Raw genomic sequence first — 20033 nt, forward strand, 5'->3', positions numbered from 1 at the left:
ACTCTGTGCGACCCCATAGATGGCAGCCCTCTAGGCTCCTCCGTCCCTGGGATTCTCCAGGCAAGAATACTGGAGTATTACGTGAGATTAAAATAAATACCCAAAAGTGAGAAACAAAAGATCAATTCCAGACAAATGGCAGTTAGAAAATCAGGCAAATAATAATTAAATTAACGGAATATACATCCATAAGCAAAATCAATACAGTCCAACTAAAGTACAGTAGATTGACATGGTGAACAAAGGAAATAAAAAATTATATCTACCAGTTAAGAGCAAATCTAACTAAAGCACAAACTGGGAAACAAAACTAAAGCAAGGTGCCAAGTTGGGAATACAGCAATGAAAGGAAAACTAACAAATATGCTGAGAGGAAAGGAAAGAAAGAAAAGAAAGAATATATATGCAAAGTTAAATAGAAGTACATAAGAAAGACTTATATACATTAAAGATTAACTGCAAGAGGAAAAGAGCAGTAGGAAAAGCAAAGGAATAAATGTAGAAAAAATAATAATAAGTTTTAAAAAATTAAAAATTAAGTTAAAAATAGAGAAAAGGAAAAAAGAAAAGAAAACTCCACAGAATTGCAAAAGTCCAACATAGAGGCAGTGAATTATAATAACAATAAAATATGTGGCTGAGAAAAGAAAAAAAGCTCAAAAACTTGATTAGATTTCATAGTGCCAATGAAATTGACAATTACAGGGTGGGGGGGGCGGGGGGGAAGGCAAAAAGAAAAAAAAAATCCAAAAGAATCTAAAGAACAAGTGAAAAAATGTAAGAGTAATAAATGTTTTCCTTGAGTCACTTCTGTCAGAGTCCTTTCTCTTGCTGGGAGTCACAGTCCACCTCAACTTCCTAGGTTGTCCTTCAACACTGAGCTGGTCTCTGATTCTGCTGTGGGAGCAACTCCGAGTCTAATTTGGTCCTACTCCTGTGTATTGTTGCCTCCAGTGTCCACAGCTATCAAAACTAATGTGTTTTCTTTTGTGGGAGCCCTCAATGTCCTTTTATATAGTTCATAGACACAGAGTCTGCCTTGTTGAATGTGTGGATTTAATCTGCACCTTGTACAGCTGGTGGGAAGGTTTTGGGTCTTCTTCCTTAGCCACAATGCCCCTGGGTTTCAATTGTGGCTTTATTTCCACTTCTGCACGTGGGTTGTCCACTGGGCATTGCTCCTGAGGCTGCCCTGGAGAACTTGGTCTGCCCCAGTGAGGTTCAGGTGTGGAGGTGGTGCAGCTGCTTGGGCTGCAGGGGTTCTGGCAGCACCAGGTACTCAGGGGAGTTGGTGGCTAAGGCAGCAGAAAATACAGTGGTCTAGAAGGGCATGGCAACCAGTATTGGCCAATATGCTCCAATATTCTTGCCTGGAGAACCTCCCCCACCCTCACAGCAAAGAAGCCTGGCAGGCCACAGTCCTCAGGGTTGCGGAGAGTTGGGCATGACTGATGTGACCTCCATGCATAGACAAAAAGCTTTTTTTTTTTTTTTTTTGCCTGTGGCAACTCTGCCCCAGTGAGGCTTGGGCATGAAGGTGGCACAGCTGCTTGGGTTGCAGGGACTGTGGTGGTGCCAAGTGTGCAGGGACACAGTCTCTGACTCAGGAGTTATGGCCCTATGAGAGTCTTTTTTAAAGCCTCTGGTAGCTGGGGATCAGAAGGTCTCTTTGGCCAGTCTTTCTCTGTAGCTCTGCCCATTCAGGCACTTAGAGGGCACCGTTGCCTGGGTCCCTCTCTGTTGTTCAGCCTGTCAGGCACTTAAAGGAGCACCCTGGGTGAGGTCCTACTCTTGTAGTTCAGTGCCTCAGGGGTATAATGAGCCAGCCTCTCTTTTTTCACCTGTGGATGCTGGCTTGTGGGGATAGAGAGGCTATGGTGATGGCTTCACCCTCTACACATGACTCAGCAGTATGGCCTTGCTTCCATGGCTGCTTGGCTTTCCTCCACAGGCATTTCCCAACACAATAGCCTCCGTCACATCCCTTCGATCCATTTATCCACAGTCAACAGCAGCCTTTGCCTTGGGATATCTCCCCAGTCCCTAAACTCCAGCTCCCAGCTTCTTCACCTTCTAGGGGACCTGTGTCCCCATCTGGGGTATGTATGGCTGCAGCAAGGACTGTCTGATTCTCATCCCATTTAGGCTCCCACAGATCAGCTATTTCACTCTCAGCCTTAAATGTTTCTCCTCTGACTCAGACAGTTGCCCCAATGTGGGGATCAGACCCCTGCTTCAGTTCCCCCAGCTGCAGAAGGCTGGTCCAGTCCTACTAACACTCCTGTTTTTCTTCCTAGTTCCTTCATCCTACCAAGTTTTGCATGGTTCTACATGTTATTTACCACTGGTCAGGTACTCCTGTCTGCTCTCAGCTGGTGTTCTGCATGCACTCTGTCTGAAGCCATATTCCTGATATATCCATGGAGAGATATGTACCCCATGTCCACCTACTCCTCTGCCATCTTGTTCTCCCTATTACCAAGAACCAGGAACTGCGCTAAGAAACAAGTAGGCAGCATTTAATTTAGTTTTCAAACAAAGCAGATATTTAAGTTTTGTTTTTCAGAGAGCTGGAGAGTAGAAGGGATTATCCCCAGGTCACACAGCAAGCAAGAAAGTGATAGTGAAGTCGCTCAGTCCTGCTGACTCTTTGTGACCCCATAGGCTGGGGTCTACCAGGCTCCTCCATCCACGGAATTCTCCAGGCAAGAATACTGGAGTGGGTTGCCATTTCCTTCTCCAGGGAATCTTCCCAACCCAGGGACTGAATTCAGGTCTCCCGCATTGGAAGTAGAAGCTTTTAACCTATGAGCCACCAGGGGAGCCTGACAAGTAAGAGGTTGAATTAAAATTTCAATTCACTACAGTCTAATTTAGTATCATAACCGTTAAGAATTATGAAATCATGAAATTTGGGAACTGGAAAAAATGTTAAAAGTAATTTAATACAACCAGGTGATTGTATCTTTAAGCAATATTTGCTAAGCAATTGACCATTCAAGCCGACCACAACATTTTGACTATAAGATCATGGTGTTTCTGGTGATTGGAATGTTAAACCTTTGCTGTGAAACCAAATATTTCTCCCTACTGTTTCAAGAAGTTAGTTTTACTTTAATCTCTTAAGACATACAAAGATATACCTCTAAAATAAGTCCATATGTTTAGCAGTGCAATGACTGTCATGTGCCGCGTGCAGTTTTACTCTGATAAAAAATATCTTCAGTTATTTCAGCCATTCTAGAATGACCATATTTCTAGATCATTTTTTCTGAAGTTGTCCAGTATTTCCCTATCACATAAAGTATTGTACCTCAAACTGAGCATACTAATCCAACTATTGCTTGAGCATTAAGTAGAAACATGAGTTTCCACTTCTGCAATCTACTAATCTTCATACATTTAAACTAAAAACACACTTTTCTTTGAAAAAATACACTAACTAGTTAATGTAACAGCTGACTAATATTAATTAAAATTTCTACTTGTATTTTTCATGTGCTCTACTAATTCATATCTCAACTGTATTTGAATTCTATGGAGAACATATTCAAAACACATGATTATTTTAAAAAGCACATCATAAATGACCCTTAGTGTTTGTCTTCAAAAACCATTATTATACTTTGGAAATATGAGTAATTATTTGACTTCCAGTACTTCAACCATAAAGCTCAAATTGCCTAAAACATTCTTAGTGCACTGCTCCCAGGGTCAGAAGGATGGAAAATATGACTTAAATATATGCCATTCCATTATGTTCCCTTAGAGTATTCAAATTAGAAATAGGAGCAGGGTTTTCCTGGGACTTGGAAAACCTGTTGAGATGTAAATATGATGCCTGCTAAGCAGTTGTGTTTCTACACTCCTGGGTCATGATCCAGGCTGGAAGAAGGTAACCACTAAAGCAGCAGATCTCTGGAATAAAGCAGATAGTTGCCCAGTCTTTCTGAAATTCTAGGGCTTCCCTGATAGCTCAGTTGGTAAAGAATCTGCCCACGATGCAGAAGGCCTGGGTTCGATCCCTGGATTGGGAAGATCTCCTGGAGAATACTCCAGTATTCTGCCCTGAAGAGCTCCATGGACTGTGTTGTCCATGGGTCACAATGAGTTGGACATGACTGAGTGACTTTTACTTTCACTTTTCTGAAATTCTGAGTGGATTTTTTGTAATAAATATCTCAGACTAATACAACTACTTTTCACAGCCTTATGTAACCTTTGTTTACAACTTATAGAAAGTATACCCTACTATCATTTATTCTGAGTGAAGTGAAAGTACTGGCCATTTGACATGCATTATATTAATACAGGCACATTGGGTATGAAAGGAAAAGAAAAAGTCGTCAGAAATAAGAGTAGTTACATTTGCTATGAATGATTTTAAAATTCCAGAGTTGGTATCTTCTTTTAAAATTTTATTTGATATCTTAATTATAATTTTCTTGAAGTCTATAATTTCTATTCTGGTACAACCAGAATAATTGTTTTTCAAGAGATCCCCACATTATGAACGTCTTCTGATGAGGGATAAATTAATGATCTCCCCGGAATTACTCTTCCTCACACATAAACATGTACATACACACACAGAGGAACACAGAAGTACACTCATCTACTCTTTTTATACTTAGGACCTCAGACAGGATAATGGACCCTGGAAGTCACTCTTCAGTGACTGAGTTCATCCTCTCTGAGGTCACAGAACAGCCACAACTCCAGCTGTCACTTTTCCTCCTCTTCCTAGGAATCTATGTGGTCATGGTGGTGGAGAACCTGAGCATGATTACATCGATAGGGCTCACTTCTCACCTGTACACTCCCATGTACTATTTCCTCAGCAATTTGTCCTTTATTGACTTCTGTCAGCCCACTGTCATTACCCCCAAAATGCTGGTGAACTTTATGACAAAGCAGAACATCATTTCTTACTCTGAATGCATTATTCAGCTCTACTTCTTCTGCACTTTTGCTATTTCAGAGTGTCACATGTTGGCTGCAGTAGCATATGACCACTATGTTGCCATCCACAATCCTTTGATTTAAAATGTTATCATGTCTTACCACATCTGCCTCTGCTTCACAGTGGGAATTTATATTCTGGCCATCATTGGATCCACAATCCATACAGGATTTATGTTGAGACTCCTTTTCTGTGAGAACAATGTGGTTAACCATTATTTCTGTGATCGCTTTCCACTCTTGGAGCTATCCTGTTCTAGCGTCTGTGTCAGTGAATTACTGGTTCTAGTCTTGAGTGCATTTATTTATTTATTTATTTATTTTACATAGTTAAGAAAATTTTTATTTTATTTTTATTTATTTATTTATTTATAGTTTTTTATTTTTTAAATTTTAAAATCTTTAATTCTTACATGCGTTCCCAAACATGAACCCCCCTCCCACCTCCCTCCCCACAACATCTCTCTGGGTCATCCCCATGCATCAGCCCTAAGCATGCTGCACCCTGCGTCAGACATAGACTGGCGATTCAATTCTTACATGATAGTATACATGTTAGAATGCCATTCTCCCAAATCATCCCACCTTCTCCCTCTCCCTCTGTGTCCAAAAGTCTGTTATACACATCTGTGTCTTTTTTCCTGTCTTGCATACAGGGTCGTCATTGCCATCTTCCTAAATTCCATATATATATGTTAGTATACTGTATTGGTGTTTTTCTTTCTGGCTTACTTCACTCTGCATAATTGGCTCCAGTTTCATCCATCTCATCAGAACTGATTCAAATGAATTCTTTTTAATGGCTGAGTAATACTCCATTGTGTATATGTACCACAGCTTTCTTATCCATTCATCTGCTGATGGACCTCTAGGTTGTTTCCATGTCCTGGCTATTATAAACAGTGCTGCGATGAACATTGGGGTACATGTGTCTCTTTCAATTCTGGTTTCCTCGGTGTGTATGCCCAGCAGTGGGATTGCTGGGTCATAAGGTAGTTCTATTTGCAATTTTTTCAGGAATCTCCACACTGTTCTCCATAGTGGCTGTACTAGTTTGCATTCCCACCAACAGTGTAGGAGGGTTCCCTTTTCTCCACACCCTCTCCAGCATTTATTGCTTGCAGATTTTTGGATCGTAGCCATTCTGACTGGTGTGAAGTGGTACCTCATTGTGGTTTTGATTTGCATTTTTCTAATAATGAGTGATGTTGAGCATCTTTTCATGTGTTTGTTAGCCATCCGTATGTCTTCTTTGGAGAAATGTCTATTTAGTTCTTTGGCCCATTTTTTGATTGGGTCGTTTATTTTTCTGGAATTGAGCTGCATAAGTTGCTTGTATATTTTTGAGATTAGTTGTTTGTCAGTTGCTTCATTTGCTATTATTTTCTCCCATTCAGAATAGATGGAGAAATATACCATGTTCATGGATCGGAAGAATCAATATAGTGAAAATGAGTATACCAAAGCAATTTACAAATTCAATGCAATCCCTATCAAGCTACCAGCAACATTTTTCACAGAACTAGAACAAATAATTTCAAGATTTGTATGGAAATACAAAAAACCTCGAATAGCCAAAGCAATCTTGAGAAAGAAGAATGGAACTGGAGGAATCAACTTGCCTGACTTCAGGCTCTACTACAAAGCCACAGTCATCAAGACAGTATGGTACTGGCACAAAGACAGACATATAGATCAATGGAACAAAATAGAAAGCCCAGAGATAAATCCACACACATATGGACACCTTATCTTTGACAAAGGAGGCAAGAATATACAATGGAGTAAAGACAATCTCTTTAACAAGTGGTGCTGGGAAAACTGGTCAACCACTTGTAAAAGAATGAAACTAGATCACTTTCTAACACTGCACACAAAAATAAATTCAAAATGGATTAAAGATCTAAATGTAAGATCAGAAACTATAAAACTCCTAGAGCAGAACATAGGCAAAACACTCTCAGACATAAATCACAGCAGGATCCTCTATGATCCACCTCCCAGAATTCTGGAAATAAAAGCAAAAATAAACAAATGGGATCTAATTGAAATTAAAAGCTTATGCACAACAAAGGAAAATATAAGCAAGGTGAAAAGACAGCCTTCTTGAGTGCATTTAACATCCTGACTCCTGACTTAACCATCCTTACATGCTACCTCTTCATCCTCTCCAGCATCCTCCAAATCAACTCCCCTGAGGGCAGGTCCAAAACCTTCAGCACCTGCAGCTCTCACATCTTAGTTGTTGCTGTTTTCTTTGGATCTGCAGCATTCATATACCTGAAGCCATCATCTGTGAGCTCCATGGATCAAGGAAAAGTGTCCTCTGTGTTTTATACCTGCATTGTTCCCATGCTAAATCCTTTGATTTACAGTCTGTGGAATAAAGATGTCAAATTTGCCCTGAAGAAAATTCTGAAAAAAGGAAAATGTATATGAATAGAATCAATAGCATGATGTCATAGAAGTCATTTGGTTTGCTGAGCTATGCAGTGTGTTAGATATATTGTTCAAATTTTGGTAAATTTATTGATACTTCTCTATATAACTCATCTCCAAAATTCTCCTGGCTACTTCTTTGAACATACATTACAATGATTGTATAAGGAAAAATACAATGATAGAATTTTTTTTAATCTTGAATATTAAAGGAGCTTACTTTTATTTTTAACAATAATGTATCTAGGAAGAACAACAATGCTTATGATGATTATGGTGAAAATCACAGTAATGCATATTATCAAGATTTATGAACTATGAAGCACTATGCCCAGTACTTTAAATGGATATCTTTATTTACTATATTCCTTGAGGACAAATTCTAGGATTATTTTCCTTTGAAAAGAAGAAATGGAAGGTTATTTCATTTGTGTATTTGCCATGGACCCAAACATAATAAATGATAGAGAAAACAATAAGTGATAATTTTGCACAAGAAGATTGTGAATAGATCCAATGCCTCCCTGAGAATTCCCTTCTTTATGTCAAGCATCATCACTTTCCTATAAGACTATGTTTCTTTTCCCTAGATATTTTCTATGCTATTTTCACTTTTATTTCCTTTGATAAAATGAAAATAATAAAAATCTTTCAAACAGTATTAGTCAAAGCAAAAAATGCAAGGATGGAGATTTATTGCAGAGTTTCACAGTAGACAGTTATTAAAGAGATTCAAATTATAGTTGAAATGTAAATATTTATAAAATATTGTCTTATCTTTATACCAATAACACTATAACTGTTTATGAAGCAGCTGTTCATAAAAGAAAGAAATCCTGCTGAATTATATCACTTTCATGTTGTTAATGCTCTTCTGTTCCATACTTTATTGAATTATCTATTCATGTTCAGTTCAGTCCCTCAGTTGTGTCCGACTCTTTGCAACCCCATGGACTGCAGCACACCAGGCTTCCCTGTCCATCACCAATTCCTGGAGCTTGCTCAAACTCATGTCCATTGAGTCAGTGATGCCATCCAACCATCTTATCCTCTGTTGTTCCTTTCTCCTCCTGCCTTCAATCTTACCCAGCATCAGAGTCTATTCCAAGGAGTCAGTTCTTTGCATCAGGTGTCCAAAGTATTGGTGCTTCAGCTTCAGCACCATTCCTTCCAATGAATATCCAACATTGATTCCCTTTAGGATTGACTGGTTTGATCCCCTTGCAGTCCAAGGGACTCTCAAGAGTCTTCTCCAACACCGCAGTTCAAAAGCTTCAATTCTTTGGTGCTCAGCTTTCTTTATACTCCAACTTTCACATCCATACATGACTACTGGAAAAAACATAGTTTGACAATGTTGGTAAAGTAATATCTCTACTTTTTAATATGCTTTCTAGGTTGGTCATAGCTTTTCTTCCAAGGAGCAAGCATCTTTTAATTTCATAGTGGCAGTCACCATCTTCAGTGATTTTGGAGCCCAAGAAAATAAAGTCTGTTTGTTTCCATTCCCTATCTATTTTCCATGAAGTGATGGGACCAGATGCCATGGTCTTAGTGTTTTGAATGTTGAGTTTTAAACCAGCTTTACTTTCATCAAGAGGTTCTTTAGTTCCTCTTCACTTTCTGCCATAAAGGTGGCATCATCTGCGTTTCTTTGGTTATTGATATTTCTCTTGTCAATCTTGATTCCAGCTTGTGCTTCATCCAGCCTAGCATTTTGCATGATGTACTCTGCACATAAGTTAAATAAGCAGGGTGAAAATTTACAGCCTTGATATATGTTAATGGTCTTTTGTGCCATAATTTATAGAGTTGCCATTTCATGTTATGTTCTCTTTAAAACATCTCTTCTTTTTCCTCATACTATTGCTTTTTGATTGTGGGTCTTAAACATCTTATAATTATAAATTCTCATATTATTCTAAGCGCTCAGTTGTCTTCTGTCTTTCCTAATTCAAACCATCTTATTCACTATTGCCATATCAATGTCCTTTAAATAGTGTGCTGTCTATTCACCTGTTATAACAAGTTGCAGTGTTTATTATAGTATCCAAATATTAGACAAATATATAATATAACTTTGTTGCTTTTTACTCACTAAATTCTATCCAACTCTTTCCAACCCCATGGATTGTAACCTCCCAGGCTTTTCTGTCTGTGGGATTTCCCAAGTAAGAATACTGGAGTGGGTTTCTATTTCCTTCTCCAAGGATCTTCCCAAAGGACCATCCCAATGAAGTGGAAGATGCGTGACTCCTGCATTTGCAAGTGGATTTCTTACTGCTGAGCCACCAGGGAACCCCATAATATAACTTTACCTCCTTGTATTTCATTAAACAGTAATTCAATATCAGATAATTGTTTTCCAAGAACACTCATATTTATCATTTGACTTAATTTTCATCAGTCTTATTTGTTCAGTTGTGTCCAACTCTTTGCAGCCCAATAAACTGTAGCCCACCAGGCTCCACTCCTGATAGAATTTTCCAGGTGAGAATAGTCTGATGGGGTGCCATTTCCTACTTCAGAGGATCTTCACAAACCCTCATCTCCATCTCCTGCATTGGCAGGGGGATGATTTACCCCTAGAGCCACCTGGGAAGCCTGTGGTATAAAGGAGGGGAGATGCTTACAATCACAACTCCTGTCATAGGCAAGATTCCTAGTCCAGTGCATTTCCCAACAAGCACAAATGGATTAACAGAGGACAAATAATAAGAGTTTGGTGGAAAATCTTTGAATTACTAGGGCTTAGGCTCCTAAATAAAACATAGGTAAGTGACAGGAAATGGTCTCACTAGACAAGAAAAGCCTATGTAGATCCAGAAAAAAACAGGTCATACTTCACATGAAATGATCATTCTGCCAGACTAGAAAAGTAGAGAGCAGACAGTTCATGAATCACATGTGGATCACTGTAAGATGTCAATTTTTTGTGTGTGTGTGTGAAGGAAGCTGCTAATTTTTTTTAAAAAAATGAGGAAGTGACACAGTTTTGAATGTTAATAATGTCACACATGCCAAAGAATGCTCTAACTACCACACAATTGGACTTGTCTAACATGCTAGTAAAGTAATGCTCAAAATTCTCCAAGCCAGGCTTCAACAGTACATCAACCATGAACTTCCAGATGTTCAAGTTGGATTTAGAAAAGTCAGAGGAACCAGAGATCAAACTGTCAACATCTGTTGGATTATTGAAAAAGCAAGGGAGTTCCAGAAAAACATCTATTTCTGCTTTATTGACTATGCCAAAGCCTTTGACTGTGTGGATCACAAGAAACTGTGGAAAATTCTGAGAGATGGAAATATCAGACAACCTGACCTGCCTCTTGAGAAACCTATATGCAGGTCAGGAAGCAACAGTTATAACTGGACATGAAACAACAGACTGGTTCCAAATAGGAGAAAGAGTACATCAAGGCTGTATACTGTCACCCTGCTTATTTAACTTATATGCAGAGTACATCATGAGAAACGCTGGACTGAATGAAGCACAAGTTGGAAACGAGTTTGCAGTGGGGAAATATCAATAACCTCAGATATGAAGAAGACACCATCCTTATGGCAGAAAATGAAGAAGAACTAAAGAGCCTCTTGATGAAAGTAAAAGGAGAGTGAAAAGGTTGGCTTAAAGCTCAACAATCAGAAAACTAAGATCACGGCCTCTGGTCCCATCACATGGCAACTATATGGGGAAACAGTGACAGACCTTACTTTTGGGGGCTCAAAAGTCACTGCAGATGGTGACTGCAGCCATGAAATTAAAAGTCTCTTGTTCTATGGAAGAAAAGCTGTGACCAACCTAGACAGCATACTAAAAAGCAGGGACATTACTTTGCCAACAAATGTCTGTCTAGTCAAAGCTGTGGTTTTTCATGGATGTGAGAGTTGGACTATAAAGAAAGCTGAGGGCCAAAAAATTGATGCTATTGAACTGCAGTGTTGGAGAAGACTCTTGAGAGTCCTTTGGACTGCAAGGAGATCCAACCAGTCCATCCTAAAGGAAATCAGACCGAATATTCATTGAAAGGACTGTTGCTGAAGCTGAAACTCCAATGCTTTGGCCACCTGATGTGAAATGTGACTCATTGGAGTCAGGTTGTCTGGTATTTCCGCACTTTTCCAATGTGACTCACTGGAAAAGACCCTAATGCTGGTAAAGACTGAGGTCAGAAGGAGAAGGGGATGACAGAGTATGAGATGTTTGAATGGCGTCACCAAGTCAATGGACATGATTTTGAGTAAGCTGCTGGAGTTGGTTTTAGACAGGGAAAACTGGCATGCCCTCATCCATGGGGTCACAAAGAGTTGGACATGACTGAGCAACTGAACAGAATTAAACTGCTCTGAACCATTGTTGCTATGATCTTCTGCCCCTCCTCCAGCGCTCCCGCTCTAGCACCTATCTCAGTGAATTACTGGTTCTATGTTTTGGTGCACTTAACATCTTTGTCTCCATCCTGATCATCTTCAGCTCCTATATCTTCATCATTTCCAGCAGCATCCACATTCATTCCACGGAGACCAGATCCAAAGACTTGAGCACATGCAGCTCCCACATCTCAGATGTTGCTGTTTTCTATGGATCTGCAGCATTCATGCACCTGAAACCATCACCTGTGAGCTCCATGGACCAAAGGAAAATGTCCTCTGTGTTTTATACTATTGTTTTGCCCATGCTGAATCCCCTGATCAACAGCCTCAGGAATAAAGATGTCAATGTTTTCCTGATGAAAATACTTGAGAATATTTTTGTGATCAGACATAATATGAACATGATATTTAAGAGCTGCTGCTGCTGCTGCTAAGTTGCTTCAGCCGTGTCCGACTCTGTGCAACCCCATAGACTGCAGCTCACCAGGCTCCCCCATCCCTGTGATTCTCCAGGAAAGAATACTGAACTGGGTTGTCATTTCCTTCTCCAATGCACGGAAGTGAAAAATCAAAGTGAAGTCACTCAGTCTAGTCTTTGCTTATTATACAGTATGGATACATGGTTCTCTTACTTCAAAATCCCTACCAGAGCTTACAATCTGAGTTAAGATCTCCTTCATGCTTTGTAACATTGCTCAAACCTGTATGCCTCCTACTATGCCATTTATTGGTTTGGGTGTGTACTTGTCTGCTTATTGTCCAAAATGTACTGTAATGTTCATGAAGATTATCCCCATGCATGTATTTCATTGCCATATATGCAGGACATAAGATAGTTCCTGCCACTAGAAACAACTTGACAATTTTCTTATTTTCTTTTAAAAAATATTTATAGGAAGCCATATATATTTCATACAGTCTTTTTTCATTACTTTCTCCAATTATCTACATATGACTTTTAAAAGTTAAAATCCATTAAATTTATGTTTGAAGAGTCGTTCAAAAATCTGCAATAAAACTGATGACATCCTAAATTATTTCTATACAAATTTTTAGAAGCATGAACTTGAGTAACTTCTATATCAAACCCGAGTGCAGGTAAGATAACTTGTGAAAACCTGATTTCATTAAATAAAGTAAAAAACCCAAAATCCTTGAAGCAAAACTCTTGGTTATCAAGCATACAACATACATGTGTTAAAAAATAATATGTACATGACAGTATACATGTTAGAATTCCCATTCTCCCAAATCATCCCACCCTCTCCCTCTCCCTCTGAGTCCAAAAGTCCGTTATACACATCTGTGTCTTTTTTCCTGTCTTGCATACAGGGTCGTCATTGCCTGGTGGGAGGGAGGTGGGAGGGGGGTTCATGTTTGGGAATGCATGTAAGAATTAAAGATCTTAAAATTTAAAAAAATAATAATAAATAAATTAAAAAAAATCTGTATCTAAAAGGAAAAAAAAAATAATATGTATATTTGTTATCTGATGGGTCAACACAGCAAATCTGGAGATACAGTGCTACCTGGAACTTGAACACTCCAGTCTAAAATACTGTGGTTTCCCATACCTCGACCAGAAAAAAATTTCTCCTATATTGACATTGATAAAATTCTTAGTATGTAGAATTTTATCCATGTAAATTATAGTTCAATAAATTTAGTTTAAAGATAAAAAAAATATGAGTTATACTGTTGCAGTCAGAGTTGTGGATCTTCCTAGATTGCCACCTTGAACCAGAACATGATTTTTTTTTTATTACTCTCTATTTTAAGCAAATATTTTTTTTCACATTAAGTGACAGATCTCTATATTATTCCTCAATATTTCTTTTATTTATAGAGTTAAAGTCATTAACTTATTCTACTTGTTAGGAACTTTTCATGGGTAATGAAAATAACCAGTTGAAACCTTCCTGCAGCCTGCATGTTAAAATATTTCAAATACCACTGTTTTATAAATACATCATGGTATCTAAATATAGTTTAATATAGGTCAATGAGAAAAAAAATCATTCAACTATTGCACATAAAGGTTTTTTTTTTCTTTATCCCCTGTGTGAAATCACTTTAGAATGTTCCTTTAAAGCAGGTCTTAAATATTTCCTAAAATTTTGAATTTTTATATAGCTTGACATGAAGTTCACCAGAGTTCTAATAAGATCTATCACAGCCTTGCTTCCAACCTATAGTCTAACGAAAAATGATAAATTACAATGATATGACACTATTAAACACTTGAGAGTAAAAGGAAGAAAAGGGAATTGCTAATTGTATCTTATCCCAAGAGTTGATACTTGTGGGATATGATCCTAATGGAAGATCATTAGCATTATCTGTTCCTCATCTGACTCTTAGCATCTATACTCAGAGTATAAATCACCATTCATATCAACCAATTTTTGGAGAGGGCCGTTGACCTCAGCAGAAGTCAGGACCATTGACTCAAAATTATTAAAACAGTATCTTCTAGGTTATAATGCAACAAGAAGAAGTCCTGCAAGGTTAGTACTCAGAACTATCCACCTGCATCACCAGAACCATTTTTCCCTTCAGAGAAATAGAGAAGAAGAATACACAGCACTGGTGTGCTGGGGAACAAGAGGGATGTATTTGAATCCCGGTCCTGGACTTTAAGAAGTTAAATCTTCTATTCTAGCTCCCTCACAGTGCACTAACAGATGCGACTAGCTATTTTTCTGTCTCTCTCTGTCCTCACTCTAATATTCACACTCCCTGAGGAGCAAAGGTTCCCTAATCATCTTTCTGTCCCTGCTGGAGAAAGTTATGGCCAGTATTTCTTTGTTTACTTACCTCCACTCAGGCAGTGTGAGAGCTTTGTTCACTTGTGCTGGGGTCTATGTTAACTTATTACTACAATCCTTTCAATAATTTTATTAAAAAATCTTATTTATTGATACTTATATATAAAGCATTGTGCCAAGCACTGTATTGACTTTACAGTCTAGTATAGAAGAAAAGCCAATAAGTAACCCATAATAATTGATGCAGAATTAAGCATGTGCTAAATGTAAACATGAGAAAGGTGTTCCTCAGCACATGGAAAATGGTCTTATTACCTGGGGTTTCCATTATTAAAGCCTTTAACTTAAGGACCCTAACTATTGAATAAATTTCATCAGATACACTGGGAATGTGTGAGGAGATAGATATATAATGAGTCAAAAAAAAGAGACTCTACCAAATGCTGTTTTGTGTAAAGTTAAATCATGTGATACCTGGTGAGATGCACAGGGAATTGTATTCAATATCTTGTGATAAATCATAATGAAAAAGAATATGAAAAACAATGTATATATATGTATAACTGAGTCACTTTGCTATACAGTAGAAATTAACACAATATTGTTAATCAACTATCCTTCAATAAAATAAATTTTTTTAAATGAAAAAAAATTAAAAAATTAAAGATTTTGTTGTTAGGTGATATAAATCATCGAATGACAGAAATTTGTTCAAACTTTATTTGGAGACCTCAGAAAATGTTAATATTTAGGAGTTAATATTGAGTAAAAATTTCAAATTTCAGTATAATTTTATATATTTAGGTAGAAAGGAGGAACAAGAAAATGTCTTAAGGAAAAACAGAAACAAAAATCCCAGCCATCATCGTAGGAATGAAAATGATACTAAAACAAAAGATAAAATGGAAAGCATCTCAATAGAATAAAATTAAAATAACAATGACAGTATCAGGGTCTTTCCAAGGGTATGGGACTGTGCTAAACATCCCACAGGAATCAGTATTGTGAATTTATACAGGAGGTAGATTTTAGTGTTTCTGTTTTTCAGAGAGTTGGAAAGTAGACATATTATCTCAAGATCACGCAGGAAGAATGGGGTCGAGCTGAGGCTTCAGTCCTCTACTGTCTACCACAATCAGGATCCATTAGAATGAAGATAATAGAAGAACATCTAATCCAACTACCCATTAGGTGTGTCCTTAAAGAATATCTGTATGCACATGGTTATTCAGGCTGTGCTCCAACTTTTATGATTGTCAGCTCCAGTGTGTCTGGTGATAGGGATGTTTGTCTTTGCTGTGAAACCAAATATTTCTTCCCACAGTTTGAAGCAGTTAATTTTGCCCAGTCTCTTGAATGTATACAGTAAGTTCAGTACCTCTCACTGCCAATATGATGAACATTGAGAGAATTTTCCTGTGCCACATGAATTTTTTCCTTGCTAGAAAAAAATATCCTTAGTTGTTTTAGCCATCTTAAAATAACTGATTTCTAGATGATATTTATGAAACTGTGCAGATTTACCTATATCACACACACTATTTTACTTCAAACTGAACACAATAGCCAAATATTACTAGAGTGTTAAGAATATAAATTTCTACTTTCTAGAACTTATTCATTTCCTTTGCAAATATTGACTAAAGATACATTGGTCTTTAAAAAAGACATCACACAGACATTAAAATCACTTATTTTATTTTGCATGTACTTTATGAATCTACATCTCTCCCATCTTTGAATTCTATTGCTAGCACATGCAAAATGCATGATTATATTTTAAAAAGATTGGCATATCAAACACCTAGTGTTTGTGTTCAAAGGCATCTTATGATTTACAGAATAGAATCATTTTCTCACCTCCACCATTTAAATCATGAAGTCCAAATTTCACAGATACATTTTGGTACACTGATGCCCTAGTCACAGTGGTGAAGTATGTGACTTGTATTTAGGCCATTATACTCTCACCCCTAAGATTATCCAAATTAGAATAAGAATGGTTCCTGGGGTGGAAAAACCTTTCGAGGTATAAGCATGATGTTTGTCAAGCAGTTGCATTTCTGCCCTCTGGAGTCAAAGTCCAGGGAGAAGGAAGCTGGGACATTAAAGCATCAGATCTCAGGTGAAGTGATACTGGTCATCACATTTCAGATATTTTCAGTTGAGATGTTACTAAAGAAGACAGCCCCAATAATATAAGTACTTTGCACAGATTTATGAATCCTCTCAGTATTAATTATAGATAGCATATACAACTATTACATATTATAAATGAAATAAAAATACTATGCCATTCAACAAGCATGAAATTTATATATAAACATAGAAACTTGGAGGAAGGAAGAGTACTCAGAAATAATACTAGAAATGTTCGTGTTGACTGACTTTAAAAATGCATAAATTGTTTCTCTTAAACTTTATGAAATTTCTTAATTGTAAAGTTCTTCATGTTTATAATTTCTATTCTAGTTCAGTGAGATTAATTGTTTGTCCTAGAGTAGCCGGAGATACTGGAGAATTCCCTACATTATGTATGTTCTCTGCTGAAAGATATAGAATAATCCCTGCATAGTTACTCCCTGCCTCTCTCTCTCACACACACACACAGATATATATTCATTTCCTGTGTGTGTGTGTGTGTGTGTGTTGTTTTTTTTTTTTTTTTTAACTTAGAACCTGCTAAGAAGAAAATGGACCCAGGAAATTACTCCTCAGTGACTGAGTTCATCCTCACTGGGCTCACAGGACAGCCACGACTCCAGCTGCCCCTTTTTCTCCTCTTCCTAGGAATCTATGTGGTCACAGTGGTGGGGAATCTGGGCATGATCACACTGGTTGGGCTCAGTTCTCACCTGCATACACCTATGTACTATTTCCTCAGCAACTTGTCTCTTATTGATCTCTGTCAGTCCACTGTCATTACCCCCAAAATGCTGATGAACTTTGTGACAGAGAAAAACATCATCTCCTATCCTGAATGCATGACTCAGCTATATTTCTTTCTTCTTTTTATTATTTCAGAGTGTTATATGTTGGCTGAAATGGCATATGACCGCTATGTTGCCATCTGTAACCCCTTGCTTTATAATGCCATCATGTCTTATTATAGGTGCTTCCAGCTCACAGCAGCGGGTTATATCTTGTGCATCATTCAATCAACATTCCATACTTGCCTTATGTTGAGACTGTATTTCTGCAAGGCCAATGTGATTAACCATTATTTCTGTGATGTTTTTCCACTCATGGAGCTGTCCTGTTCTAGCATCTATTTCAACGAGTTATTGGCTCTAGTCTGCAGTTCTTTCAACGTCCTGATTCCTGCCTTGACTATTCTTATTTCCTATATCTTCATCCTCTATAAAATCTTCCACATCCACTCCACTGAGGGCAGGTCCAAAGCCTTCAGCACTTGCAGTTCCCACATCTTGGCTGTTGCTGTTTTCTATGGATCTGCAGCATTCATGTACCTGCAGCCATCATCTGTGAGCCCCATGGACCAAGGGAAAGTGTCCTCCGTGTTTTATACCTGCATTGTGCCCATGCTGAATCCTTTGATCTACAGTTTGAGGAATAAGGATGTCAAATTGGCCCTGAAGAATATTCTGAACCTGGGAAAATATAGATGAATATACTCACTGTTGATGTCATATCAGAAGTAAATGTTTGTTTTGCTGAGATATGCAATGTTTTAGTTTTATTGTTCAAATTTTTGGAAATTCAGGATCATTTCCCCATATAATACATTTCCCCAATTCTCTCTAGGCTAATTCTTTGAAATTTGTGTTATATTGATTATGTATGGAGAAATTTCAAGAATAATGTCAGAGACTCTTGAGAATTAAAGAAGCTGCAGTGTAATATCAAACACTGTACCCAGCACTTTATATCAGACAACTTTCTTTAATATTTATAATATCTCTCAAGGCAAATCCTAGTATTGTTTCCATTTGAAAGATGAATAAATTGAAGCTTGTTTACTTTGAGTTAATGTCCCCATAGTCCCAAATTTAATAAAGACAGAGGGTAGAATGTCTGGCTCCAGGAACTGTGATTTTACTCAAAGTAATCTATTGCCCCCAGGTAATTGTGGGTAAATGTAAGGCCTTCCCAATAATTTCCTTCTACACATTAAACTTCTACTTTTCCTGTGAGACTGTATTGCTTTCCCCTAGACCTCTCCAATGCAATTTTCACTTTTATTTCATTTGATTAAATGAAAATAATAAAAATATTTCAAACTTGTGTTGATCAAGCTAAAAGACCAAATGCAGAGTTAGTACAGAATCTGAAGATAAGACTCATCAATGAGATTCAAATTATCATATTCAATACCAACAATTTTTATAAAAATATCCCAATACATTTTTATGTTTAAACCATTAGTGCTATACTGTTTATGTAACAGGGGCTTCCCTGGTGGTTCAATGGTAAAGAATACAGCTGCCAATGCAGGGGACGTGGGTTCAGTCCTTGGGTGAGGAAGATAACCTGGAGAGGGAAATGGCAACCCACTCCAGTATTCTTGCTTGGGAATTCCCATGAAGAGAGGAGCCTTGTGGGCTACAATCCACAGGGTCACAGAGCGTCCGTTCAACACAAACTTGCCACTAAACTACAACAGTAAATTCATGTTAACAACTGCTCCTAATAAACCAAAACTATGCAAGTTGTATCACTTTCATGAGGTTCATGCACTTTTGCCATGGAAGTTATAAACAATTGTTATTTCTTGACAGTTTTATCTTGGAAATATCTTTTCTCTCCCCTCATAGTTGTCTTTTTTACTTTTGGCCATTAACATCTGGTAAATATAAATTCACATGAAACTCTAACTATCTAGTTGTCTTCTGCCTCTTCTGAGTTCAAATTGTCTTACTCATTACTGACAGGTCAACGTTTTTGGGGTAGTGTTGCTGCCTTATCCACCTGTAGTGTCCAAATATACCACAAATGTAATAAGCATAATTTTATTTACCACCCAGGTATTTTACTATCCATTCTTTCATCAAAGTCAAGCATTCATTTTCAATTATTTCATATTATTTGACTTAATTTTCATATTATTTATATTATATTTTCATATTATTTGCTGAATTTTCATCAGTACTATAAAAAGAAGGTAAAATGGCTACAATTACAACTTCTATCTTAGGCATGATTCCTTGTCTGCTATATATAGTCCAGAATAGTATATATATATATATATATAAATCAGCCAAATCAGCACATATACCCTATCTGAACTGAAAGAATGGCTTCTATGGGTTTCTTCAAATTTTTAATTTCTGAATAATTATAGGAATTATGTGTTTACTTCCTTTTTACATTCTTTCTATATCTGACCTTTACTAAACTCCAACTGTTTTTCTCACTTCTTTTTGGCACACTAAAGCAACTACAAATGTAGTCTGTCCACTTATAAGGTGGCATTCGAGGCACATAGTATTCTTCTTCAAACATATCAGAATCTTGCAGCCACAGCAA

The 20033-nt window shown here is 37.5% G+C and overlaps 1 protein-coding gene and 1 pseudogene across 1 annotated transcript; both read left to right on the forward strand.

The window, feature by feature from the left end:
• LOC102173164 lies at positions 4651 to 7401 on the forward strand (annotated as a pseudogene).
• On the forward strand, positions 17222 to 18175 carry LOC102173447. The gene has a single exon (XM_005699698.1). The coding sequence runs from the start codon at positions 17240 to 17242 to the stop codon at positions 18173 to 18175; it is 936 nt and encodes a 311-aa protein (XP_005699755.1). The 5' UTR covers positions 17222 to 17239.

The sequence above is a fragment of the Capra hircus genome, chromosome 29 (genome assembly GCF_001704415.2).
Source record: "Capra hircus breed San Clemente chromosome 29, ASM170441v1, whole genome shotgun sequence".
Classification (NCBI taxonomy): domain Eukaryota; kingdom Metazoa; phylum Chordata; class Mammalia; order Artiodactyla; family Bovidae; genus Capra; species Capra hircus.